This window comes from Erinaceus europaeus, chromosome 23 (genome assembly GCF_950295315.1).
Source record: "Erinaceus europaeus chromosome 23, mEriEur2.1, whole genome shotgun sequence".
NCBI classification, from domain to species: domain Eukaryota; kingdom Metazoa; phylum Chordata; class Mammalia; order Eulipotyphla; family Erinaceidae; genus Erinaceus; species Erinaceus europaeus.
In genome coordinates this window covers 450,263-474,682 of record NC_080184.1, presented here as the reverse complement: position 1 = coordinate 474,682, position 24,420 = coordinate 450,263, and the positions used below count along the sequence as shown (strand labels likewise).

At 61.3% G+C, this 24,420-nt stretch overlaps 2 protein-coding genes across 5 annotated transcripts; one reads left to right on the top strand and one right to left on the bottom strand.

The window, feature by feature from the left end:
- Positions 1-3,975: 3,975 nt before the first annotated feature.
- On the top strand, positions 3,976-9,674 carry POLR2E (RNA polymerase II, I and III subunit E). 2 transcript variants are annotated; one of them, XM_060181465.1, is made up of 7 exons: positions 3,976-4,125; positions 7,483-7,657; positions 8,079-8,194; positions 8,334-8,414; positions 8,528-8,586; positions 8,767-8,845; positions 9,082-9,674. In XM_060181465.1, the coding sequence occupies exons 1-7, from the start codon at positions 4,069-4,071 to the stop codon at positions 9,145-9,147; spliced, it is 633 nt and encodes a 210-aa protein (XP_060037448.1). In that variant the 5' UTR covers positions 3,976-4,068; the 3' UTR covers positions 9,148-9,674. The 2 variants fall into 2 exon arrangements, with proteins under 2 accessions (XP_060037448.1, XP_060037447.1); XM_060181464.1 differs by having other exon boundaries at positions 9,067-9,674.
- Positions 9,675-9,722: 48 nt separating this feature from the next.
- ARHGAP45 (Rho GTPase activating protein 45) lies at positions 9,723-24,162 on the bottom strand. Of its 3 annotated transcripts, none has more exons than XM_060181462.1 (23): positions 23,934-24,162; positions 22,987-23,284; positions 20,453-20,596; positions 20,255-20,339; positions 19,898-19,970; positions 19,755-19,818; positions 19,002-19,139; positions 18,854-18,918; positions 18,648-18,758; positions 18,424-18,504; positions 17,747-17,935; positions 17,526-17,663; positions 16,601-16,791; positions 16,365-16,474; positions 16,178-16,261; positions 15,991-16,083; positions 15,341-15,513; positions 14,128-14,316; positions 13,919-14,056; positions 13,274-13,500; positions 12,707-12,917; positions 12,060-12,144; positions 9,723-10,505 (listed from the first exon to the last, which is right to left on the bottom strand). In XM_060181462.1, the coding sequence occupies exons 1-23, from the start codon at positions 24,018-24,020 to the stop codon at positions 10,150-10,152; spliced, it is 3,330 nt and encodes a 1,109-aa protein (XP_060037445.1). In that variant the 5' UTR covers positions 24,021-24,162; the 3' UTR covers positions 9,723-10,149. The 3 variants fall into 3 exon arrangements, with proteins under 3 accessions (XP_060037445.1, XP_016044459.2, XP_060037446.1); XM_016188973.2 differs by having other exon boundaries at positions 9,723-10,481; positions 23,934-24,160; XM_060181463.1 differs by having other exon boundaries at positions 15,341-15,510; positions 23,934-24,160.
- Positions 24,163-24,420: the final 258 nt, after the last annotated feature.

The window sequence follows — 24,420 nt, the reverse complement described above, 5'->3', positions numbered from 1 at the left end:
CCACCATAAGCCAGAGCTGAGCAGTGCTTTGATGTTTCTCTGTGACTTTCTCTCTCAAAAATAAATAAAATACTTTTAAAAAATAACTTAAAGCAATACACTCAGTTAGAGAGAACCCAGAGCCCTGCTCACTCTGGCTGATTGGTGGTCCTGGGGATTGAACCTGGGACCTTGGAACCTCAAGCAGGAGAGTCTGTTGCTGAACCACTGTGCTGTCTCTTAGGCCCAGATACCAGGGCTTCACTAGGCTTGCACACCTTCGTGACTCCACATTCTTTTTAAAAAGTATTTATTAATGGGAGCTGGGCAGTGCTGGACCTGGCTGAGAGCACATGCTCCTATGCTCAAGGACCCAGGTTCAAGCTCCTGGTCCCCACCTGCATGGGGGAGGCTTCATGAGCAGTGAAGCAGGACTGCAGGTCTCTCTTCCTATCTCCTCTCTCAATTTCTCTGTCTCTATCCAATAAATAACCAACTAAAAAAGGAAACTATTGGGAGCCGGGCAGTAGCGCAGCGGGTTAAGCGCACGTGGTGGCACGAAGTGCAAGAACCGGCATAAGGACCCCGGTTCAAGCCCCCGGCTCCCCACCTGCAGGGGAGTCGCTTCACAGGTCTGCAGGTGTCTGTCTTTCTCTCCCCCTCTCTGTCTTCCCCTCCTCTCTCTATTTCTCTCTGTCCTACCCAACAACAATGACATCAATAACAACAACAACAATAACTTCAACAATAAAACAACAAGGGCAACAAAAGGGAATAAATAAATATTTTTTAAAATATTTTTTAAAGGTAACTATCGCAGTATTTGGTCACTTATTTATTTTTTGTAAATAGTTTTTTCTTTATTGGGGCATTAATGGTTTTCAGTTGACAGTAACATACAATAGCTTGTACATGCATAACTTTCCCCAGTTTTCCACTCTGCACAAACAGTACAACCCCCACTAGTCCTCTGCCATCAAGTCCAGGACCAGAACCCCCCCCACACCCCAGAGTCTTTGACTTTGGTGCAGGACACCAGCTCCAGTCCAAGCTCTGCTGAGTGTTTTCCCTTCTGATCTTGGTTTTCAACTTCTGTTCATGAGTGAGATCACCTCATATTCATCCTTCTCTTTCTGGCTGATCTCACTTCACATGATTCCTTTAGGCTTCATCCAAGAGGGGGTGAAGTAGGGCAACTTCACATTTTTAACAGCTGCGTAGTATTCCATTGTGTAGCTAGACCACAACTTGCTCAGCTGCTCGTCTGTTCCTGGGCATCTGTGTGGCCTCCAGGTTCTTTTTTTTTTTTTTTTTTACTTTATTTTTATTTTTATTTTTATTATTTTTTTAAAATTTATTTCTTTATTGGGGAATTAATGCTTTACATTCAACAGTAAATACAATAGTTTGTACATGCATAACATTCCCCAGATTCCCATTTAACAATACAACCCCCACTATGTCATTCATCATCTTTCATGGACCTGTATTCTCCCCACCCACCCACCCACCCACCCACCCCAGAGTCTTTTACTTTGGTGTAATACTCCAATTCCATTTCAGGTTCGACTTGTTCCAGGTTCTTGCTGCTGTGAACACAGGTGCACACAGATCTTTTTTTTTTTTAATTTATTTCTTTATTGGGGAATTAATGTTTTACATTCAACAGTAACACAGAGATCTTTTTGAATGAGTGTGTTTGTTTCCTTAGGCTCTAACCCCAGGAGAGGAACTGCAGGGTCACAGGGCAGGTCCACTTCCAGCCTTCTGAGAGTCTCCAGACTGCTCTCCACAGGGCTGGACCCACAGACATCCCCACAGACTTCACCCACTGCACCACCTTCTGGGCTGTGACTCTTTTGTTCTTTAAGCCAGCGGTCAAGAGACACAGAGAGCAGGCGGGGACCGAGGCGGGGGCTGGCCACCACCCTAGAGTAGGCGCTGCCTGGCACTGCCCATGCGTGGGGGAGGCAGAGGGGAGAGGCCTCGGGCCACACAGCTGCCTGACCTCAGGCTGCCAGCCTTTGCCCACAGCTGGGCGTCCCTTCCCTGCCCCGTCTGACCACCCTGCAGTGCCCCCCACCCAGCGCTCCACACGCCTCAGTCCCCCACCTCCGACCCCATCCCCAGTCTCCCCTCCTGGTGGGGGAGGGCCGGCAGTGCCCCAGCTCAGCACCTGGGGAGCACTGCCCTGGAGCCACACTGACCCGCTCGCTCACTCACTGACTCCACCTTGGCCTCGGCCTCGGGAAGCCCTGCCAGCCGGCCAGGCACAGGGAAAGGAAGCCCAGCATTGCCACCCGGCACAGAGGACAAAGGACCTGTGCTGCGTCGCCCTTGCCCGCGCCATGCCCGCGCCATGCCCCTCCAGGGGAAGCCCACACGGGTCACAGAGCACCTCAGGCACTCTGCACCTGTGCGGTCCACACTGCCCTCGGCGACGGGGACACACCTGCTCCAGCTCCTCCTCTTTGGGAGAGGCTCACCTCCCGGCTACCTGCCAGCCAGCCTGGAGCCTGCTGAGCTCTGCCTGAGGGCAGTGCCGGGAGTTGAACCTGGGACCCTGGTGTCTCGGGTAGTAGTTTTTTTTTTTTTTTTGCATAACTTTTTTTAAATTTATTTATTCATGAGAAAGATAGGAGGAGAGAAAGAACCAGTCATCACTCTGGTCCATGTGCTGCCGGGGATGGAACCCAGGACCTCATGCTTGAGAGTCCAGGGCCTTAGCCACTGCGCCACCACCCGGACCACTATTATGGTGTCCCCTCAACCTACTTTGGTTATTAGACCCCCACACGTGCCCCAGTCACACTCCAGCGTCCTTGGAGCTCCCATGTGGTGCAGGGGCCGGAACCCTGAGCCTGGTGCTTGGGGAGGGCAGTTTGCTGGCTACTGAGACTCTCGGGCGTGAGTTCCCACAGCCCGCCGCCGTCATGGCGTGTACCACTGTTTCTCTCTTCTTTTCTTAGTTTTTTTTTTTTTTTATTAAGGACTTTTTTTTTTTTTTTTTAGTGTTTATTTTTATTTTTAGAGAAATGCAGAGAGAGAGAGAGAGAAACACCAGAGCCTTGCTCAGCTCTGGCCTATGGTGGTGCGGGGGATTGAACCTGGGGCTTTGGAGCCTCAGGCATGAGAGTCTCTTTGCAGAACCGTTACATTATCTACCCCGCCGTTTTTCTTAAATTTTTAAATAAATATTTATTTTCTCCTTTTTTCCCCTTGTTCTTGTTGTAGTTACTACTGTTGTTATTGATGTCGTCGTCGTTGTTGGACAGGACAGAGAGAAGTGGAGAGAGGAGGGGAAGACAGAGAGGGGGAGAGAAAGACAGACACCTGCAGACCTGCTTCACCGCCCGGGAAGCGACGTCCCTGCAGGTGGGGAGCCGGGGGCCGAACCGGGATCCTCACGCCGGTCCCTGCGCTCTGCGCCACCTGCGCTTAACCCGCTGCGCCCCCGCCCGGCTCCCTGCAACTTTTTTTTTTAAGGTAGAACTCTCTCTTTTAGTTTTTCCCCCCAGTTAGTGGTTCTGCTTCACTACTTGTGAAGCGCCCTGCAAGTGGGGGCCGGGGGTTCGAACCCGGGTCCTTAAGCACTGTCACATGTTTGCTCCACCAGCTGCGCCACCACCCGGCCCCTCTTCAGCAACTTTTATTCTCTTTATCCCGTAAGAGTCTACAGGGAGACGCCAGAGCAGCCCTTTGGCATAATTGGTGCGGGAGGCAGAAGCCTCAGGCTCTCCCATCACGCCCCGCCCAGGCCACGCCTGCCTTCCTCGCAGGATTCTAAACTGTCATTAGGCGGCGGGCGGTTGAGCTGAAACTACAACTCCCGAGAGGCCGTGCGGCCAAAGTTGCGCGAGAATGGCTGAATCGCGTGGGACGTTGTGCTGTGGTTACAACCAACCGCTGCCCGTCGAAGCCTTGGGCTGCCCTCGCCGCTGCCGCTGCGGAGCGTAGCCGTCGTCAGGCGTCCGCTACGGGCAGCCCTGGTGGGGGCGGGGCCGAGGTCCTGAGGGGGGCGGTGCGCATATAAAAGGACGTGAGGCGCGCAGGCGCAGTGAGCGCGGCTGTGGCGGCGGCGGAGGCGGCATGGACGACGAGGAGGAGACGTATCGCCTGTGGAAGATCCGCAAGACCATCATGCAGGTGGGGCGCGGGGACTCCGCAGTCACAGGGCGCAGAGAGGCCGGGGATCCCGATGTCAGCTCGGGGGGAACCCTGATGCCCAGTTTGCGGTGCAGGACCCCGGGGTGGGGATGCGGGACCCCTGGGTGCTGGTGCTGGTCCCGGGTGGGGATGCGGGACCCCTGGGTGCTGGTGCTGGTCCCGGGTGGGGATGCGGGACCCCTGGGTGCTGGTGCTGGTCCCGGGTGGGGATGCGGGACCCCTGGGTGCTGGTGCTGGTCCCGGGTGGGGATGCGGGACTCCTGGGTGCTGGTGCTGGGTCCCGGGTGGGGGTCAGGACCCCTGGGTGCTGGAGCTGGAAGTCGTAGGTTGCATCCCCCGCACCACCATCTCTCTGTGTGTGTCTCTCTGCATCTCTCTCAGAAGAAGAAAAATAAATAAAATATATATGTATTTTTCTAATTTATTTTTTATTTTTTTAAATTTATTTCTTTACTGGGGAATTAATGTTTTACATTCAACAGTAAATACAATAGTTTGTACATGCATCACATTCCCCAGTTTCCCATTTAACAATACAACCCCCACTATGTCATTCATCGTCCTTCATGGACCTGTATTCTCCCCACCCACCCACCCCAGAGTCTTTGACTTTGGTGCGATACGCCAATTCCAGTTCAGGTTCTACTTGTGTTTTCTCTTCTGATCTTGTTTTTCAACTTCGGCCTGAGAGTGAGATCATCCCATATTCATCCTTCTGTTTCTGACTTATTTCACTCAACATGATTTTGTCAAGGTCCATCCAAGATCGGCTGAAAACGGTGAAGTCACCATTTTTTACAGCTGAGTAGTATTCCATTGTGTATATAGACCACAACTTGCTCAGCCACTCATCTGTTGTTGGACACCTGGGTTGCTTCCAGGTTTTGACTATTACAAATTGTGCTGCCAAGAACATATGTGTGTACACAGATCTTTTTGGATGGATGTGTTGGGTTCCTTAGGATCTATCCCCAGGAGAGGAATTGCAGGGTCATAGGGCAGGTCCATTTCTAGCCTTCTGAGAGTTCTCCAGACTGTTCTCCACAGAGGTTGGACCCATTGACATTCCCACCAGCAGTGCAGGAAGGTTCCTTTGACCCCACACCCTCTCCAGCATTTGCTGCTGTCACCTTTTCTGATGTGTGACATTCTCACAGGAGTGAAGTGATATCTCATTGTTGTCTTGATTTGCATTTCTCTGACAATCAGAGACTTGGAGCATTTTTTCATGTGTTTCTCGGCCTTTTGGATCTCTTCTGTGGTGAATATTCTGTCCAAGTCCTCCCCCCATTTTTGGATGGGGTTATTTGTTGTCTTGTTGTTGAGTCTGGCAAGCTCTTTATATATGTTGGTTATTAAACTCTTGTCTGATGTATGGCATGTAAAGATCTTCTCCCATTCTGTGAGGGGTCTCTTGGTTTGGGTAGTGGTTGCTTTTGCTGTGAAGAAGCTTTTTAATTTGATGGAGTCCCATAGGTTTATACTTGCCTTAGTCTTCCTTGTAATTGGATTTGTTTCATTGAAGATGTCTTTAAAATTTATGCGGAAAAGAGTTCTGCCAATATTTTCCTCTAAGTATTTGATAGTTTCTGGTCTGACATCCAAGTCCTTGATCCACTTGGAATTTGCTTTTGTATTTGGTGAAATACAGTGATTCAGTTTCATTCTTCTGCTTGTTTCAACCCATTGTTTCCAACACCATTTGAAGAGTATTTTCTTTTTTAATTTATTTACGATTCTTAATCTTTTTGGTAGAGCAAGAGAGACAGAAAAGGAGACCCCTACACGCCTGCCGCAGCATCTGTGACGCCTACCCATTTCCGGTGTGGTCCAAGGGCTTGAACCCGGCTCCTCTACCTGACCTGCCACCGCTCGGCTCTAGGACTTAGCCCCTTTGGAAATCTCTGCTTTTTATATTTATTTATTTATTTATTTATTTATTTATTTTCTCTTTTTGTTGCCTTGGTTTATTTATTTATTTTCCCTGTTGTTTCCCTTGGTTTTTTATTATTATTGTTGTTGTTTTGATGTCATTTTGTTGGATAGTCCAGCAAGAAATGGAGAGAGGAGAGGAAGACAGAGAGGGGGAGAGGGAGTCAGGCGGCAGCACAGCGGGTTAAGCGCACGTGGCGCAAAGCTCAGGGACCAGCGTAACAATCCCGGTTCGAGCCCCCAGATCCCCACCTCAGGGGAGTCGCTTCCCAGGTGGTGAAGCAGGTCTGCAGGTGTCTGTCTTTCTCTCCCCCTCTCTGTCTTCCCCTCCTCTCTCCATTTCTCTCTGTCCTATCCAACAGTGACGACAACAATAACAAGAATCATAACTACAACAATAAAACAAGGGCCACAAAGGAGAATAAATATTTAAAAAAAGAAGAAGAAGAAAGAAAGGAGGAGAGAAAGACACCTGCAGACCTGCTTCACCACCTGTGACGCGACTCCCCTGCAGGCCGGGATTCTCCTGCCGGTCCTTGCGCTTTGCGCCACGTGCGCTTAACCCGCTGTGCTACTGCCCGACTCCCCTTTTTGTTTTATAAAGATTTAATTTATTTATTTATTCATGAGAAGATGGGGAGAGAAACAGAACCAGACATCACTCTGGCACATGTGCTGCTGGGGATCCTACCCATGACCTTAACCTTGAGAGGCCAAAGCTTTATCCACTGCGCCACCTCCCAGACCATGACATTTCTGTCTTTCAAAGAGACTTTTTCCTTCCGAGAGAAAGAAGCAGAGGGGCTAGGTGGTGGCCGGCCTGGTTGAGTGCACATATTAGAAAGCACGAGGGCCCCGGTTTGAGCCCCGGTCCCCACTTGCAGGGGGAAAGCTTTGCAAGTGGTGAAGCAGGTCTGCAGTGTCTCTCTGTCGCTCTCCCTGTCTCCCCCTTCCCTCTCCATTTCTGGCTGTCTCTCTTCAATAAAAACATAAAGGTAATAAGAATATTAAAAAGAGATAAAGAAGCAAAATGTCAGAGGCAGCACTGAGCCGAGCTTCCCTGGGTGCCGTGACACCTCCTGTGTGGCGCTCGGGCTCGGACCTGGCTGGGTTTGGCCAGGCCCTGCCCAGTGAGGGTCCATCCCCTTCCCTAGCGCCCTGCGCGCTTGAACCCAGAACCTCAGAGCCTCGCTTGAGGAGACACAGGAGGGGAGAAGCACGGGGCCTCTGCACAGTCTCTCCTGCCCGAGGCTCCAGAGTCCCAGGTTCAACCCCCCGCACCACGGCAGCCAGAGCTGAGCAGGGGAGGGAGGAGATCACCGCTCTGGCACCTGTGGTGCCGGAGTTGAACCCCGGACCTTGCGCCTGGCAGCCCCGCGCTTCACCCGCCTCTCCCGCACGCAGCTCTGTCACGACCGCGGCTACCTCGTGACCCAGGACGAGCTGGACCAGACGCTGGACGAGTTCAAGGCCCAGTTCGGGGACAAGCCAAGCGAGGGCCGCCCCCGACGCACGGACCTCACGGTGCTGGTGGCCCACAACGACGACCCCACGGACCAGATGTTCGTCTTCTTCCCCGGTGAGCGAGCTCTGCGCACGCACGCGAGGGGGCGGGCCTGGCGGTGGCGCAGGACCCAGGTTGGAGCCCCTGCTCCCGCTCCCCACCTGCAGGGGGAAGGCTTCTCAAGTGGTGAGGCGCGGCTGCGGGTGTCTGTCTCCCCTCTTCTCTCAGTTTCTGGCTGTCTGTCCAATAAACAGGCAAAAATCAAAGAGTTTTTAAAAAGCCTTGAGGGGCAGCAGGGACTCCCTCAGAGCCTGGGCTCGGGTCCCGGCCCTCAGGGTGAGCGGCGCCGCGTCCCGAGAGTCCCATCTGGGGCCCCGCGTTCCTGGTGGCCCGCAGCCCCTCTGTAGAGTCTCCCGCAGGTGACTGTCTTGGGACAGACAGACAGACGTGGGGGGGGGGAGGTCCCAGGGCCCAGCGCTCACCCCCATGTCCCCAGAGGAGCCGAAGGTGGGCATCAAGACCATCAAGGTGTACTGCCAGCGCATGCAGGAGGAGAACATCACACGGGCCCTCATCGTGGTGCAGCAGGGCATGACGCCCTCCGCCAAGCAGGTGCGGGCAGGCCGGGCGGGCGGGCAGGACGCCCACACCAAGCAGGTGCAGGGCAGGGCGGGCAGGACGCCCCCCAGCGGTGATGGGACAGGATGTGGCTGAGGCGTGACACCCCCCCCCCCCCCCCCCCCGCACGCAGTCTCTGGTGGACATGGCTCCCAAGTACATCCTGGAGCAGTTCCTGCAGCAGGAGCTGCTCATCAACATCACCGAGCACGAGGTGAGGGGCTGCACACGCAGGCTGAGGGGCACACCCGCTCCTGGCACCCCTGCGGGTGTAGGCCCAGGGTCCGGGTGGGCAGGGGAGCCCGGCCCTCAAGTTCATTTTCACAGCTGGTCCCCGAGCATGTGGTGATGACCAAGGAGGAGGTGACAGAGCTGCTGGCCCGGTAGTATCCTTAGTCTGGACAACACCCCACCCCACCCCACCCCACCCCACCCCACCCCACCCCACCCCATCCCATCCCATCGTCGCTGGCTTGGTAGTATCCTTAGCCCGGACACCCCCCACCACCCCCATGCGGGGTCTTCTCCCCCACCCCATCACCGCCTTGTCCTTGACTGAACCCCAGTAAGCTCCGCGAGAACCAGCTGCCCCGCATCCAGGCAGGAGACCCTGTGGCTCGCTACTTTGGCATCAAACGTGGGCAGGTGAGTGTCCCCCGGCTGCCCTGAGGGGCCCCTGCCTGGGCACAGCCCCCCACTCACACACACAGGGCCCCCAGCCCTGGGCACAGTCCCCCCCCCACACACAGGGACCCGCAGTCTGGGCACCGTCCCCCCCACACACACAGGGACCCCCAGCCCTGGGCACAGCCCCCCACACACACACAGGGACCCCCAGCCCTGGCTGCCCCCTGCCGCCTGCCTAGCCCGGCTCCCCGCAGGTGGTGAAGATCATCCGGCCCAGCGAGACGGCCGGCAGGTACATCACGTACCGGCTGGTGCAGTAGCTCCGGGACACGCGGCTGCAGAGGCTCTGGGAAAGGACGGCGCCCGGCATCCCCTCCCAGTCCCCGTGTGCCCAGGGCCCTTACCTGGGGAGACCCGGGAGGGGTGTGTGGCCAGGCTCCAGGACCCAGCTGCTGCTGGGCTAAAGGCCTTTCAGGACGGAGACAGGTCTGCCTCCCTGCTCAGAAGTGGGGAGCCCACCCCTCATCTCGGGTTCCTGCTCACAGCTCAGCCCCCCCCCCCCACGCCTGAGTCGGAGTCTCTGGGGGCGGGGCAGCGCTGGGCACCCCAGCACGAGGCGTGCCCTCTCCACCCTGGTGCTTCCTGGAGGGTGAGAGCGGGCACCCCACCAGCAGCCACGGCTGACGTCTTCAGAGGGCCCGGTGGCCATACACCTGTGCCAGGACCCGGGTTCAAGCCCCAACCTCACCTGCAGGGCAGGGACTTGAGTGAGAAGCAGGACTGCAGGTGTCTCCTGTCCTCCCAGCCCATCTCTGTCTCTTTGTTAATAAATACATTTGTTAAAGTTCTTTGTTTACAGAAAGCTTTATTGGTTAGAGGGTGAAAGCACCCCAAGTTCTTTGTTTACAGAAAGCTTTATTGGTTAGAGGGTGAAAGCACCCCGGACCGTCCTGGGGCTCGTGGCCCCTGCTAAGGGATGCGCCCCTTCAGCCGTTAACCGTCTGGCCTGGGGACAGGCCGCCCCCCAGACCTGCTGTGGCCAGAGGGATAGTCGGGGGGCGGGGGGTTCTGGAAGGGGGGCTGAGCCTCTGTCTCCAGGGGCGGGGTTGTGGGGCCGCTGCTCCCATCCTGCTCCCTGTGGGGACACTGAACCCAGCGCTTCTAGAAGCATCAGAGAGGTGGGCTGCCCTGCCGTGAGGACCCCAGACCACCCACCCACGGGCGGGGGCTCAGACAAGGCCTTCACTGAAGCAGAACCGTCAGGACAGAGGGGCTGGCCACCAGCGCCCCCTGACCCCAGAGTCAGGCAGGAGGGGCGCAGGCTACACGAACTGGGGGCGCCGGTCCCCGCGCAGCCTCATGGCCAGCGGCCGGCCAGGGAGCCGGTTGTTGCTCTGGTTGGTGTTGTAGCCGCCCAGCCCCTCCCATCTGGGGGCCGCGTCCCCCAGCTCCCCCGGCTCCCCGGGCCCCAGCAGTTCCTCGCTGCCACTGCCGCTGAGGCTGTCCCCGCGGCTGTGCCCACAGCTGTGCCCGGCCTCAGGCCGGCCACCAGGCGTCTCCAGGAAGCTCAGCCGTTTCAGGCCGACCCCCACCCCCGACAGCGCCAGGGGGTCCTCCAGCTCCGAGTCCGAGTCGTTAGAGGTGAGGCGGCATTCTGGGGGCGAGGGGTACAGACAGGCTGCGAGGGGGACGTGGGCACAGCCAGGTCCCTCCATCTCTGCTTCAGGACGGGAACCCTCTTCCCCACAGCCCTGCTCAGCTCTGGCTGACGGTGGTGCTGGGGCCCCACAGCAGGGCCTCTGCCCCAGGCAGGAGAGTGTGCAAGGCCATAGGCTGCCTCCCCCACCCATGGGCCTTTTTTTTTTTTTTTTTAACTTAATTTGATAGCACAGGGAAACAGGAGGGGAAGACATGATGACAGACACCTGCAGGTGGGGACTGGGTGCTTGCACCTGAGTCTCTGAGCACTGTGATGTGTCCGCTCAAACAGCTGTGTCACCACCTGCCCCTCTGAATCCTTCCTTCTATTTATTATTGGATAGGCAGAAATTGGGAGGGAGAGGGGAGATCCAGAGGGAGGGCGCAGGTGGTGGTGCACCTGGCTAAGTGCACAAAGCAGGAAGACCCTGGTTCAGGCCCCCAGCTCCCCAGCTGCAGGGGGAAGCTTCACACGCAGTGAGGCGGGTCTGCAGGCATCTCTCTGTCTTCCCCTCCTCTCTCAATTTCTCTCTGTCCTACCAAAAATACAAAAATAAAATGTAAGTAATGGCCACAGGAGCAGTGGATTCATTGTGCCTGTACTGAGCCCCCGTGATAAACATGGAGGCAAAAAGAAAAGGGGGGGGAGGCAGCCGGCCACCTGTTTCACAACTTGCGAGGCCTCCCCCCTGTAGGTGGAGCCGTGAGGCTTGAACTCAGGTACTTGTGTACCGTCACGTGTACTAAACCAGGTGCACCATCGCCCGGCCCCCTGAAGCAGGTCTGCAGGTGTCTGTCTTTCTCTCCCCCCTCTCTTCCCCTCCTCTCGATTTCTCTGTCCTGTCCAACAACAACGACAGCAATAACAACAACAACAACATCGATAAGCAACAAGGGCAACAAAAAGGGAAAAAATGGCCTCCAGGAGCAGTGGATTCCTAGTGCAGGCACTGAGCCCCAGCAATAACCCTGGAGGCAAAAAAAAAAAAAGGGCCTCCCCCCCCATCATGGCCCGCGGGGAGTGTAGTGGTCAGAGCAATGGGCTCTCAGGTCCCAAGTTCCATCCCTGACATCAAGTGTGTGGAAGTGAAGTTCTCCTTCTCCATCTCTGTGTCTCTGTCTCTCCCCGATGCTCAGTCGGCCTGTCTAAAGACAGGTGTCAGTACTGGAGGTTAACTGCCAGCACGCACACCTGTGGCCAGATGGACTCCCCGAGGGGAGCTGAGCGGGCAGGGGCGCAGGACTCAGGGACGAGGCCCCACGTTCAACTCCTGGCATCCTGCGTGCCAGGGCTGGCCTGACACTGCCCCCCCCCCACATCCACACGCAAAACTTTGAACAGGGGTCCAGGAGCTGAGCCGGCCTAGAGCCCTGGATGCCCAGGCCGCGCTCCCCATCCTCACGCACCGTTTGTGCCATGAGGTTGCCGGTCTGTGTAACTGCTAAGATGTGGGGTCCCCGCCCCCCGGCCCCCGTCAATAATCACTAAACGTGGGGTTCCACCACCCAGCCGCTCCCCTGCCACGGCACTGACCTTGGCTTCCGTCCTCGGCGTCCTCGCCGGCCTCTAGGTAGGGCAGCTGCACCAGCACCTCCACCCGCTGGGGGGGCGGCTCATCCTGGGGGGCAGAGTTGTCGGGGGGCTGGGTTCCTGACAGTGCAGAGCTGGGGCTCACGTGTGTGCGGCTTCTCCACACCTGGGCTGGGTGGGGCTCGACCCCGGGACATGCAGAGGCCAGGGCAGCATCTCCCTCCACCTCCCTCCACCTCTCTTTCTCTCTCAAAGGGCCTGCAAAGAACTAAACATTTTTTCCCCCATATCTTTAGTTATTGGCTAGAGACAGCCAGAAATCGAGAGGGTGTGGGGGAGATAGGGAGGGAGACAGACACCTGCAGTCCTGCTTCACGGCTTGTGAAGCTTCCTCCTGCAGGTGGGGACTGGGGCTTGAACCTGGGTCCTAGCGTACTGGCATGCTGCAGGATGGACGACTCTCCTGCCTGGAGTTTGAGGTCCCAGGTTCAAACCCCAGCACCACCATCAGCAAGAGCTGAGAAGGGACCTTTTTCTTTCTTTCTTTTTAAATTAAAACATAAGTAAATTTAAATTAACAGACTTTTATAAAGACACCTCAGTGCGTCTGAGTCCTGGGCCCCTCCACCCCCCAGGGGCCGGTGCCTCACCTGGCCCCCGGGCTGCGCCTCTGCATCCCCGTCGAAGACCAGGTTGTAGTGGGAGATGAGGGTCTCCACCACGCGGGCCTGGTGCGGGTAGTCCACCAGCGAGGACAGCGACACGGTGGCCTCCGTGGGCCGTGGCCGCAGCAGCGTGGGCCCAAACACGATGCCCAGGTTCCCCGGAGTCATCTTGTTGTCCTGCTCCAGGGCCACGATCCTGGCGCAGGGGGTAGGGGCTGCCAGGGTGTCCCCCACCGCCCACCCCTCACCTGTGCCGTCCAGCCTCTCACCTGCGAGGCCCCGCCCCATCCTGCGAGGCCCCGCCCCACCCTGCGAAATCACGCCCTCTCCTTGCAGCCCCGCCCCCGTCCTGCAAGGCCCCGCCCCCGCCTTGCAGCCCCGCCCCTCACCCGCGCAGTCCCGCCTCTCACCTGCGAGGCCCCGCCCCTCACCCGCGCAGTCCCGCCTCTCACCTGCGAGGCCCCGCCCCCGCCTTGCAGCCCCGCCCCTCACCTGTGCAGTCCCGCCTCTCACCTGCGGGATCCCGCCCCCGCCGTGCAGCCCCGCCCTCACCTGCGCAGGTGCCCCAGCAGGTACTGCAGCGTGGCCCTGTTCTCCCGGGGCAGCTCCCTCAGCAGCTCCCGCAGCCGACCTGCCATGGCCAGGGCTGCCGCCTCACTGGTCTCCGCGTCCGGCCGGCCTCGGGACGCTGCCTTGGCCTCAGCCTCGGCCTTCAGGTTGTCCTTGGCCAGCCCCACCAGCTCGTGGTACAGCCGGAAGGAGATGAGCGGCTCTGGCAGCTGCGGAGGGTGGGCGGGGCTCAGGTGGGCGGGGCCGGCTCTGCCCACAGAGGCGCACGGCCCCGCCCAGAGGAGCGCCCGCCCTTGAAGGAACCGGCCCCGCCCCAGCAGGTTCGGACCACGCCCACCCAGTGGCCCCGGCCAGTAAGCATGGCTCTACCCAGTACGGGCACCGGGCACGACCCTGGGAGAGCCACGCCCAGGGTGTGGAGCCCCGCCCCCAGGCAACCCCGCCCAACCGGTCCTGCCTCCACTCAAGATCCCTGGTGAGCCCCGCCCACAGGAGACCCCACCCACCTACCGACCACGCCCCACCACGAGGGCCAGTCCGGCGATGCCCCGCCCACAAACAGACCACGCCCGCCACGGGTCCCGCCTCCAGCTCGGGCTCCGCCCGCAGGACGGCCAGCCCGCGCACCTGGCGCAGGTAGAGCTTGAGCACGTTGCTGATGTCGTGCGGCGGGGCCTGCGACAGCTCCACCAGCTCCTGGCCGTTCTCGAAGGCCTGACACAGCTTCTCCACGCGCGTCTTCACGCCGTTTACCCGGTAGATGCCCTGCGGGGAGGTGCGGCTCAGCCTGCCGGTCCCGGGCGCCCCTCCACCCACCGCCCCTGTGCCCCGCCCACCTTGGTGTGTAGCGCCCGGCGCTCGATCTCCTGCACGCACTTCTTGACCAGGAAGGGGACGCCGTCGGGGGAGGCGCGCGCGGCCTGCACGAAGTCCTGGCCGAAGAGCTGCAGCCGGCCCTGCAGCTTCTTGTGGCCGCACTGGATGGCCAGCGTCTCCAGGCACTTCTTGTGACAGGCCACGCAGCACTGGGGACACGGCCGGGACCCGCGTATCACCCCAGGCCGGGCGGCCTACCCGCTTGCCCGGGGTCTGCGCCCCACCTGGCCCATGGGGGGGGGTCCCACTTGGCCCCACGGCCCAGACAGCTCAGGCCCCCACCTGGGCTGCCCCCATCCCTGCCCTGCCTCCCCCAGGTCTGCAGAGCCCTCCGCGCCTTTCTCCCTGCAGGACCCCAATACCTCGTGACCCCGTGACATCAGGCGCTCCTGAAGCAGACCCCACCCCATATATAATAATATATTGTTAAATAATTATATAAGAATAATATATATTATTTTAATAAGAGAGGTCGAGAGACAGACCGGAGCCCTGCTCAGCTCTGGCTGATGGTGGTGCTGGAGATTGAACTGGGGACCTCAGGGCCTCAGGCAGGAGAGTCTTGCAGAACCTTTATGCTGCCTCCCCAGCGTTTATTTATTATTATTTATTGGACAGAGATAGAAATTGAGAGGAACGGGGAGATATGGAGAGAGACAGAGAGACACCTGCATCAATGCCTCACCACTTGTGAAGCTTCCCCTCTGCAGGTGGGGACCAGGAGCTTGAACCCAGGTCCTTGCACATTGTAATATGTGCACTTAACCAGGTGCACCACCACCTGGGACCCCCCCCCCCCAGCCTTGTTATTATCATCATTGCTGTTATTGATTTTTCCCAGAGCCCTGCTCAGTTCTGGCTTATGATGGTGTTGGGGATGGAACCTGGCGCCCCGGAGCCTCAGGCAGGAGAGACTTTTGTAGAACTACCCTGCTGTCTCCCTGGCGTTATATATAAATATATATATGAGAGAAAGGTTGAGAGGGAAGAGAGAGGGGTGGGGGGAGAGATGCCCGCAGCCCTGCTCCACAACTCCTGAAGCTTCTCCCCTGCAGGTGGGAAGCGCGGGTCTTGAACCCGGGTCCTTGCACATTGGACCGTGTTCACTCAGCCGGGCGCACCTCCGCCTGCCCCGCCCACACAGCATGCAGGACCCAGAGAGCCCGCACACACCTCCTCGCACTCGGCGCCCTGGAAGTACACGTAGCTGTTGCACTCCCGGCACTTGGCGGGCGCACGCAGCTTGCGGAGGCGGTGTGTGCGCGCGGCCTTGGACAGACCCACGTGGCGGAAGGGGCCGCTGGGCACGTCCACGCTCAGCTCCGGGGTCAGGCGGTTCAGGTCTGCTGGGGGTCGGGGCGGCGGTCAGGGGCAGCGCCAGCGCCAAACCCAGTGTGCATGCCCGCTCCAAACCCCTGCGCCCTGGGCAAACGCCCCTGCCCCCTGGAGATCCCCCCCCTTCCCCAAGAGGGCACACCCAGGTCTCCCCCTGTGCGCACCTACTCCCTGGCCACCCCTCCCAAGAGGGCATAACCACCCCCTGGCCAGCCCCTCACCAGGAGGGCACCCCCGGGCCTTCCCCTACACACCCCTCTCCCACAAGGGCGCCCCCGGGCCTCCCCTACACACCCCTCTCCCACAAGGGCACCCCCGGGCCTTCCCCTACACACCCCTCTCCCACAAGGGCGCCCCCAGGCCTCCCCTACACACCCCTCTCCCACAAGGGCGCTCCCGGGCCTCCCCTACACACCCCTCTCCCACAAGGACACCCCTGGGCCTCCCCCTGCACGCCCTCCTCCCCCAAGGGCGTGCCCAGGCTTCACCCTGCCCAAATGCTGCGCCCTCGGGCTCCGCCAGCTCCTCAGCTGATGACAGAGTGCCGGTGGATGACCTGCGCTCCAGCTTCTTGAAGTCCCCTGGGTGGTGACGGAAAGGGGGCGCCCTGAACCCGAAGGCTCCCCGGGGCGGGGGCACCCATTGTGCTCCTCCCCGTCCCAGGGCGCCCCTCACCTGTGCCGGGACCAGGCTCCAGGCCGCTGTCGGGGTCCGAGATGGCCATGGGCCAGGACTTGTGCACCTGGTGCCCCCGCCCGCCTGGGGAGGGACTGCGGTGACTCGATGACTGGGCCCCCCCCCACTCCCTGCCCTCACTCACCCCTGGGTTTCTTGGCCGGCGCCCCCGCCGCCCCCCACTCACCCCTGGACTCCTTGGCCGGCGCCCCCTCCTCAGCCGGGCTGCCTGAGCCCTCAGCCCCTGCGGCATCCCCTCCATTGAAGCTGCCCTTGCGGGCGCGCATGACCGGAGACCTGGCGGGAGGGGCTGTTAGGGTGGGGGCCTGGCAGGCAGTGCCCCAGGTGCAGCCCCCAGGTGCAGCCCGGCACACAGCCCCCCAGGTGCAGCCCCACACATGCAGCCCCCAGGTGGGGCTGTACCAGGCGCTGGCGGGCACGTGCGGCTCGAAGTCATAGTGCACGTCGGGCTCATCCCCGCGCTGCAGCTGGCGCACATGCGAGGCGTACTGCTGGCCCGGGTCATACAGCTTGCTGCTCTCACACAACATCTGGAAGTGCACGGGCAGCGGCGCCGTCTGCATGTGCATCATCTGGTAGTAGGAGATGGTCACCTGGGCGGGGCGGGGCGGGGCGGGGGTCAGGGCTGCAGCAGAGCCCTGGCTGACAGCAGCTGTCTCTATCTCTCTCCCTCGCCCCAATTTCTCTGCATCTATCCAGTAATAAGTAAATAAAAGTGATTTTTAAAAAAGAGAGAGAGAGAAGAGACCCCTGCAGCCCTGCTTCACCACTTGCAATACTTTCCCCCTGCAGGTGGGGACCTGGGGCTTGAACCCGGATCCTTGTGCACTATAACATGTGCACTCAACCAGGTGGGCCATCAGCTGGCCCTTTTTTAAATATCTTATTATTATTATATTTTAAGTTTTTAACGATCTCTCCTTGTCTACCTGCCCCTCTCCTCTCAATTTCTCTGTCTCTATCTAATAATAAATAAAGGCATAATACAATGTCTTCTTTTTTTTTGCCTCCAGGGTTAATCACTGAAGGAAGTCAGCACTAGGAATCTTGGCAGCCATTTTTTCCATTTTATTGGGCAGGACAGAGAAATTGAGAGAGGAGGGGAGGGAAAGAGGGAGAGAGTCAGAGATGTCTGCAGACCTGCTTCACTCCTGAAGCTTCCCCCCTGCACGTGGGGGACCCAGAGCTTGAACCTGGGTCCATGTGCACTGTAACATGTGTGTTCAACCAGGTGCACCACCACCTGGCCCCAAATAATATAATTTAAAAACATTTTAAAAAATAAAAAAAGACGGCTCCCCCTCCGTCCCCCGTCCCCCGCACTCACAGACTTGATGGTCTGGTCACTTTGCCGCACGACCTCCTGGATCTGCCTCAGCGCGGTGACCTTGGTGTCCTCCAGCTCCTGCCTCTGCGTCTTGGCGTCAGCCACGCAGGTGCGGTACGTGGCCATGGCCTCCTCCGCCTGGGGCGCGGGCACAGTCAGATCCCGCACGGAGTGGCGGAGTGGCCGCCCCAGCGACGCCCGCGTCCACGCTGCCCCCTCACCTTGTTCTTGGCCTCCTCCTCCAGCCGCCGCCGCTTGTCCAGGGCCTTGGAGGCGGCGCCCCCCGCCCCGGGCCCCGAGCCCCCCTGGTCCTCCTCAGCCTTGGCCACCTGGCCGCGCGCCTTGTCGTGGTCCTCACAGCGCTGCACATAGCCCTGCTTGGCCTTGCGCAGGTTGGCCTCGGCCTCTTGCTGTGGGCGAGGGGAGCGATGGGTCACACCCCAGGCCGTCCGGGAGCACCCCTCCTCCCTGGGGCACACCAGAGGAGGACGGCCACCCCAGCCAGCCCAGCCACCCCAAGGATACCAGGGCGGTGGGCTGGAAGCCCGCCCGGGGCCCCCCTCCCTGGAGGCAGTCCTGGCCTTGGGGGAAGGCACACCCCATCCCTGCAGGCCGAGATACCCAGAGTCAAGACTCAGCTTCAGGAGAGGCAAAGCCCAGTACGGCGGGCAAGCCCCATCCCCACCCGGCACAGAAGGCCTGAACCACACTTCAAACACTCCAGGGTGAGGAAGTTGGGAAGACACAGCCGTCCTGGCTGGGGTTCTCTAATATATAAAGAGCCTCGGCAAATCAATAAGAAACAGGTCACTGCCTGGCCCTTGGGCAGCAGAAACTAAGAGTTTGCAGGGGAAAGCAGGTGGGCTGGGCACACCCCCAGGCCCCAGGCCCACGGTACCAGCTTCCTCTGGGCGCGGTGCCAAGCCTCCTTGATCTCCTTCCTGCGTTTCTCGTGCTCCACGCGCCTCACGCTGAGGGGCTGGGGAGGAGGGTTCTGAGTACTGGGGTCTGAGTCCCCGGCCTCCCCCCTGCCCGCCTACTTCCCGCCTGTGCTGCCTGCCTGGCCCCCTGCCACCGCCTACCCGCTGGCCCTGCCTCCGCCGTGCCCGTGCCCGCCCCCACCTGGACGAAAGTCTGGGTCTGCAGTGTGTTCACCGCCTGCACCAAGTTGTGGCCAAACTCCAGGTCCTGCTCCAGGGCCAGCGAGTAGATGGACAACAGAGGCATGTGCGGCTGCGGTGCGGGAGAGTGGGCTTCAGGGGATTCCGGGGGGCTGCGGGGCCGCCGCCCGGACCTCAGCCCCGACCCGTCAGGCCCTGCCCGCTCACCTCCTGCGTGACCGTGTGGCGGCAGTTGTGTGCGATCTTCTGCAGGCCTTTGGCGAAGTCCATCTCTGCGGATGGGTGGGAGGGGTGCTGTGAGTGGGGCTGCGGGGAGCCCCCGCCCCGCCCCGCCCCGCCCCGCAGCCTCACGCACCCAGCACCGAGCGCTTCTCCAGGTAGCCCACCAGGTCCTTCATGTACTTGGCCATGCTCTTGGCGTACTGCAGCGCCGCCTCCACGCCGCCCTCGCAGCGCTGCAGCACCACGTCCACCTCCTCCGGGGCCGGGCAGCCTGCGGGCGGGGCGCGCTCAGGGGGGACCCAGCCCCGCCCAGCCAGAGAGCCCCGCCCTCCAACCTCGCCCACACAGAGTCCGCCCGCCCACCCGCGAGTACCGCCCACCAACCAGTGAGCCAAAGCCCGGCTCCAGCACGGAGTTAAGCCACGCCCATCAACAATGGCGCAAGCCCCACCCACTACAGGCTGCCCCGCCCACCGGCCACACCCAGGCAGGAAGACAAGCGCCGCCCCAGACCCCAAAGCCCCAGCCAGCAGAGCCCCGCCCACCAAATACTTACCATCCACACAACCTGCCCGACCGCCGCCCACACCACCCTTGCCACGCCCCACCACCCCTCCCGCCAGCCCAGCCGCGCCCTCCCCTCTCTGCCCCGCCCACCACCCACGTCCCCCTCGTGGAGCCAAGCCCCGCCCCACCAAAGGCTGCTCCGCCCCGCCCGTTCGCGATAGCCCCGCCCACCGCCTTCCCACCACCCATTTCCCAGCCATGTGCAAGCCCCGCCCACCAAGCGCTGCCCCGCCCAGCCCTCTGGAGGTAGCCCCCCCCCCCGGACAGCCCCGCCCACCGAGCACTGCTCCGCCCCGCCCCCACAGCCACGCCCACTCACCCGTGTCACAGTCCTCCGGCCCCGCCGCGCCCTCGCCGCTCTGGCCATACAGGGTCTCCATGGACTGGGGGGGGGGGGGGGGCGCACAGTCAGACGGGGCCACCCTGCACTGCACCCCAAGCCCGGACACAGGGGCTGCTCACCTGGCTGGGGTCCCCGGGGGGCACCGAGAGGAGGGTGCTGCTGTCCACTTCACCCATGAGGAACTCGGACACGCTGCAGGGGGCTTGGCGTCAGGGGGCCCCCACCACCCCCACCCGTGCCGCCCGGCCCGCAGACCCTCAGCCGGTGCCCCATGCACCCCGCACCCGTGCCCCCCCCCCTCGGCCCACAGACCCTCACCCCGGTATCCCCAGACCTCCCACCCGTGCCCCCGGCCCACAGACCCTCACCCGGTGCCCCATGCACCCCGCACCCCTGCCCCCCGCCAGTAGACCCTCACCCGGTGCCCCCTGCACCCCCCACCCGTGCCCCCCACCCGAAGACCCCTCCCCACTCACGTGCTGCTGAAGGACACTGCGATGGTCTCCAGCGCCTTCTCCAGCTCCTGCTTGTCGGAGTCATTGTTGCACTCGTAGTGGAAGGCTGCGTGGACACAGGGGCGGGGTGGGCGTGGTGCCAGGCTGGAGGCCGCTCCCCCGCAGCCCTCAGAGCCCACCCTGTCTGCCTGCCCCAACTGCAGGGCCCTGCGGGCCAACCTTTGACCTTGGCGATGAGCGTGCCAGCGGCCGTGAGGGTCTCCAAGGTGTTGAGCAGTGGGTACTTTGAGATCACCTGGCGCAGCACCCGCAGGGCCTCGCCCAGGCACTCGTGGGCCAGCGGCCGGCGAGCCTCCAGGAGGTCTGTGGGACAGAGTGGGCGTGAGCGAGCAGGCCTGACCGGCTCCGGTGCCCCCTCTGTGCAGCGGGTTGACTTGTCCTCCAGCTACAGTCCTGGCGCTGCCTCCTCCAGGCCCTTCCCTGCCCACACACCTCTCCCTGCCATCCCTGCCTGTGCATGCACCACCCCCCAGCTCCTCCCAGAGCCACAAGAGGAGGGAACACAGCTACACCCCATCTTAAGGATGCAGACAATTAGGCCGAGACAGGCTGGAGCTCGGTGAACCTGCTGCCCCTGAATTCATGTGGTTTGGGGAGCCACAGCAGGTGTCTGGGCAGAGGAGGGCCTGGCAGAGCCTTGTGCCCAGCTCTGGCTTTGTGGTTTAGTTTTGAAGAAAAGAAATACAGAGGGAGACAGAGAAAGAGAGCTCTATTGAGCTCTGGCTGCTGCTGCTGCTGGTGCTGGGGATTGAACCTGGAGCCTCAGAGCCTCAGGCAGGAGAGTCTTTTGCAGAATTACTGGCTGTCACATTCCCAGTATCATCATCATCATTATTATTAGATTACTTTATTTCCCCAGAGACCTGCTGAGCTCTGGTTGATGGTGGTGGTGAGGACTGAACCCAGAGCCCCAGAGCCCCAGAGCCCCAGAGCCCCAGAGCCCCAGAGCCTCAGGCTGGAGTCTCGCTGCAGAACCCTTTACGGGCTCCCAGACCTGATTATGGCTCTCAGGTGACTATTGTCAGAGAGGAGGGAGAGAGGCAGCAAGAGAGGGAGGGCTGCCACAGCATGGAAGCTCCCTCCAGTGTGACGAGGGCTGGGCTTGAACCCAGGTCATGCCTGTCACAGAACAACGAGTGGTCTGGGGGCTACTTTGCTGGCCCTTGTGTGTTACTAATTAATGAGACAACGAGGATGAGAGAGGGGGGAGTATCACTCCAGCACGAGATAGGGAGGGGACTGCAGGCATGTCTGTGCCGCTCCCAACCACCAGATGGTGACAGTCACTGTCCTCCTCCTCCCCGACCAGCCTTCAGAGGCTTGGAACAATGAAGCCTGCACTCCGGACTCTGCTAAAGGCCACCTCCTCCAGGAAGGCCTCCAGAGGGGCAGGATGTGTCCAGGGCAGGGACCCAGAATGATCCCTGGATGGGGCTCCAGAGAAAGGAGGGGCCCAGTCGCAACCCTGCCCGTCTGAGCTTCCAGCCTCCCGCACCCCTCCCTGGAGCTAAGGTGCACCTGTACTCCTCCCCACCCGGGGCTCAGCTCTGTGTCCCCTCCCCACGGGGACTGGCCCAGGCCAGGCCCCATGCCACGTGGCCCCTCACCTGGGCCCTTGGTGCCCTGGCCCCAGTTCCAGCGGGGGGTGCACTCGCCCCCAAAAGGCACATGGCCTGGCCGGGTCGGGTCGTGGGGATGGGGACTGCAGACCAGAGGCCAACTGGGGGCCACCCCGATCCCACATGGCCCCCTGTGCTGCTGCCCTGCCACCTACCCTCCGCCCTGCCCCTTGCCCAGGCTATGACCCAAGGCTCAGCCCCCCACCCCCTGCTCCCTGATTCTGGCCCCCCACTCCTGCCCTGACCCAGGGCTCAGCCCCCCTCTCAATCCCACCAGCCTATCTGGGGAAACTGAGGCCAGAGCAACAGAGGTGGGGAGGCCCCGGGTCCACCCTGACTCTGACTCCGGAGTCCCCCCTCTTCTGCTGACTTTAGGGGGTGGGGTACCGAGCACCCTTCCACCCCCTCAGTCCAGCTCAACCCCCTTTACAGAGGGACCCCGGCTCAGAGGGGTCTCGCCCACTCCCACCCGCAGGCCTGGCTGGCCCCAAGGAAGCGCCAGTGGGAAAGACAGGCGATTAGTTTCCCCAGGAAGGACGCCCCCACCCCGCCCGCAGATAAGGGGGCTCTCCGCGTGAGCGCCCACCGCCCAAGGTGGAGCTGGGGTCAGGGCGTCACCCGGACCACAGCCCCATCGTCATCCTTTCAAAGGGCGGGTGGCCCGGGAGCGGGCGGGCGGAGGCAGCGATGTGGTTTGGGAGGGCACGTGGGGCGCTGTCTGTGGGTTGGGGTGCCCGCCCGCCCGCCCGCCCGGCACAAACAGGAAGTGGATGAAAATAACCGGGCAGGAAGCCCGCTGTCAGCCTGGTGGAGACAGTGGCCTCCCTGCCCTCTCTGTCCACCCAGCCTCCTTGTCCATCCGTCTGTCCGTCTGTGGTTCTCCACCGCCCACCGTCCAGGAAGCTTCTCCCCAATGCGCCTCCAGTTCTTATTTCTGAGTCTCACACCTTGCCCACACCCCAAGCTCCTCTGGTTGCCGGCCACCAAACTCCTACACATGCCTCAAAGCCCTGGCTGTGAGGCCCCCTTCTGTGTGCCTGTGAGAGCCACCCGCCGTGTCCCCGGGGGCCTCACCGTCGTGCAGGACGCAGTCCTTGAGCTTCTCCAGACCCTCGGCGAAGCGGGCCACGTCGGCCAGCAGCTGGGAGATGTCCTCCACCGCGGCGGCATCGACGGGAGCCTCCCCGGGGGCCTCCGTGGCTGCCATCGGGCTGCGGTGGCCACGGCCGAGCGTCCAGGAGCCGGGCGCAGACAGCGGGAAGCCGGCGGCGCTGGCGTGGCGGCTGAGGCTGGTGGGCCGCTTGAGGGTCCCCCCGGGGGTCTCGGGGCCGGGTCCCAGGGATGCCGTGTCCCCATCTTTCCTCGACAGCTCCTGGGAGGGGGCCGGGTAGTGAGACTCAGTTTCCCCGGGAGGGAAGCCGGGCTCTGGAGGGTCTGCCGCCTGACCCCCAGGGGCAGGGGCCAGAGGTCAGGGGGCTGAGATTTGGGGCCCCCTCCCACACCTGTTACCCAACATCCCTTTCTTCAATTTCACAAACAACGGTCACAACCCTAACCACAGCCAGGGGCGGGGCCTGCGGTGGCGGGGGAGGGGGCCCCCACTTCCTGGTGGGGGCAGGGACGTCCAGGAGAGGGTCCCTCCAGCCCTGACCCCACCCCAGGCCGCTGCAGACACTTCCTGGTGGTGATACCACCGCTCCGTCTTGCCCCCCAAGTGCCAGGGACCCCCGAGGCCCAAGACACCCCCCCAAGTCTCGGCCTCGCCGACACCCCCAGACCTTGGCGATACCCCCCAGGCCGCCCCACCATCAAATAGCTGTACCCCCAAGCTGTGCCCAAGCCCTTTCGCACCTGGCACCGGACGGAGCCCCCAGTTTGCGCACTCCCACACCCTGGAGTTTCCCTCTCCGTCTGGGGCCCTGAACAGGTGCTCACCACCATGGGCGCCCCGGAAGGCCAAGCTCGCCGACAGCACCGGGGGTCCCGGGCGGCCTTGGGGCGACCCCACCCCAGCCACTCACCCCCGCGGGCGGGCAGGGGCTCCCCGCGCGGCTCTTCTTGGAGATGGACGGGGTCTTGATGAGCTCTCGCTTCTTCCTGGAGAACATGCTGGCCGTGGGGGCCGGCCGGCGCCCCCTCCCCAGCTGTCAGGCCCACGTGACCGGCTGGGCCCGCCGCCTTGCCCGCACCCGGCCTCCCTGCCGCCTCTACTCCCGGCCGGCCGCTGGCACAGGCTGAAGGCGGGTCCCCTGGCCGCGCCCCGCCCCGCCCGCCTTCCGCTTCCCGGAGCCCCGCGGGGACCTGCTTGCGGGACTGGGGTCCCTGGGGTGCGGGCCCTGCCTGCGAGGTGCCCCCTCGGCCTCTCTGGCCTGCCGGCCCAGCCCTGCCCCCAAGAGCCGGGTGGTACAGACCTGGGTTCAAGCCCCCTGGCAACCACGTGGAGTACCTCTGTGGGGGGAAACAGTGTCCCGTGTCTGTTCTCTCTCCGCCTGTCTCTCTCTGCCTCAC

Excerpts from the sequence above, each read along its gene's own strand:
- POLR2E (XM_060181464.1), top strand. The coding sequence starts at position 4,069 with ATGGACGACGAGGAGGAGACGTATCGCCTGTGGAAGATCCGCAAGACC. Across the intron at positions 8,195-8,333 it reads TGACGCCCTCCGCCAAGCAG|TCTCTGGTGGACATGGCTCC; the intron begins GTGCGGGCAGGC and ends CCCCGCACGCAG. Across the intron at positions 8,587-8,766 it reads ACAGAGCTGCTGGCCCGGTA|TAAGCTCCGCGAGAACCAGC; the intron begins GTATCCTTAGTC and ends ACTGAACCCCAG.
- ARHGAP45 (XM_060181462.1), bottom strand. The coding sequence starts at position 24,020 with ATGTTCTCCAGGAAGAAGCGAGAGCTCATCAAGACCCCGTCCATCTCC. Across the intron at positions 19,971-20,254 it reads GCAGTGTCCTTCAGCAGCAC|CGTGTCCGAGTTCCTCATGG; the intron begins GTGAGTGGGGAG and ends AGCCCCCTGCAG. Across the intron at positions 10,506-12,059 it reads CGCCGAGGACGGAAGCCAAG|CCTGTCTGTACCCCTCGCCC; the intron begins GTCAGTGCCGTG and ends TCCCCCTCGCAG.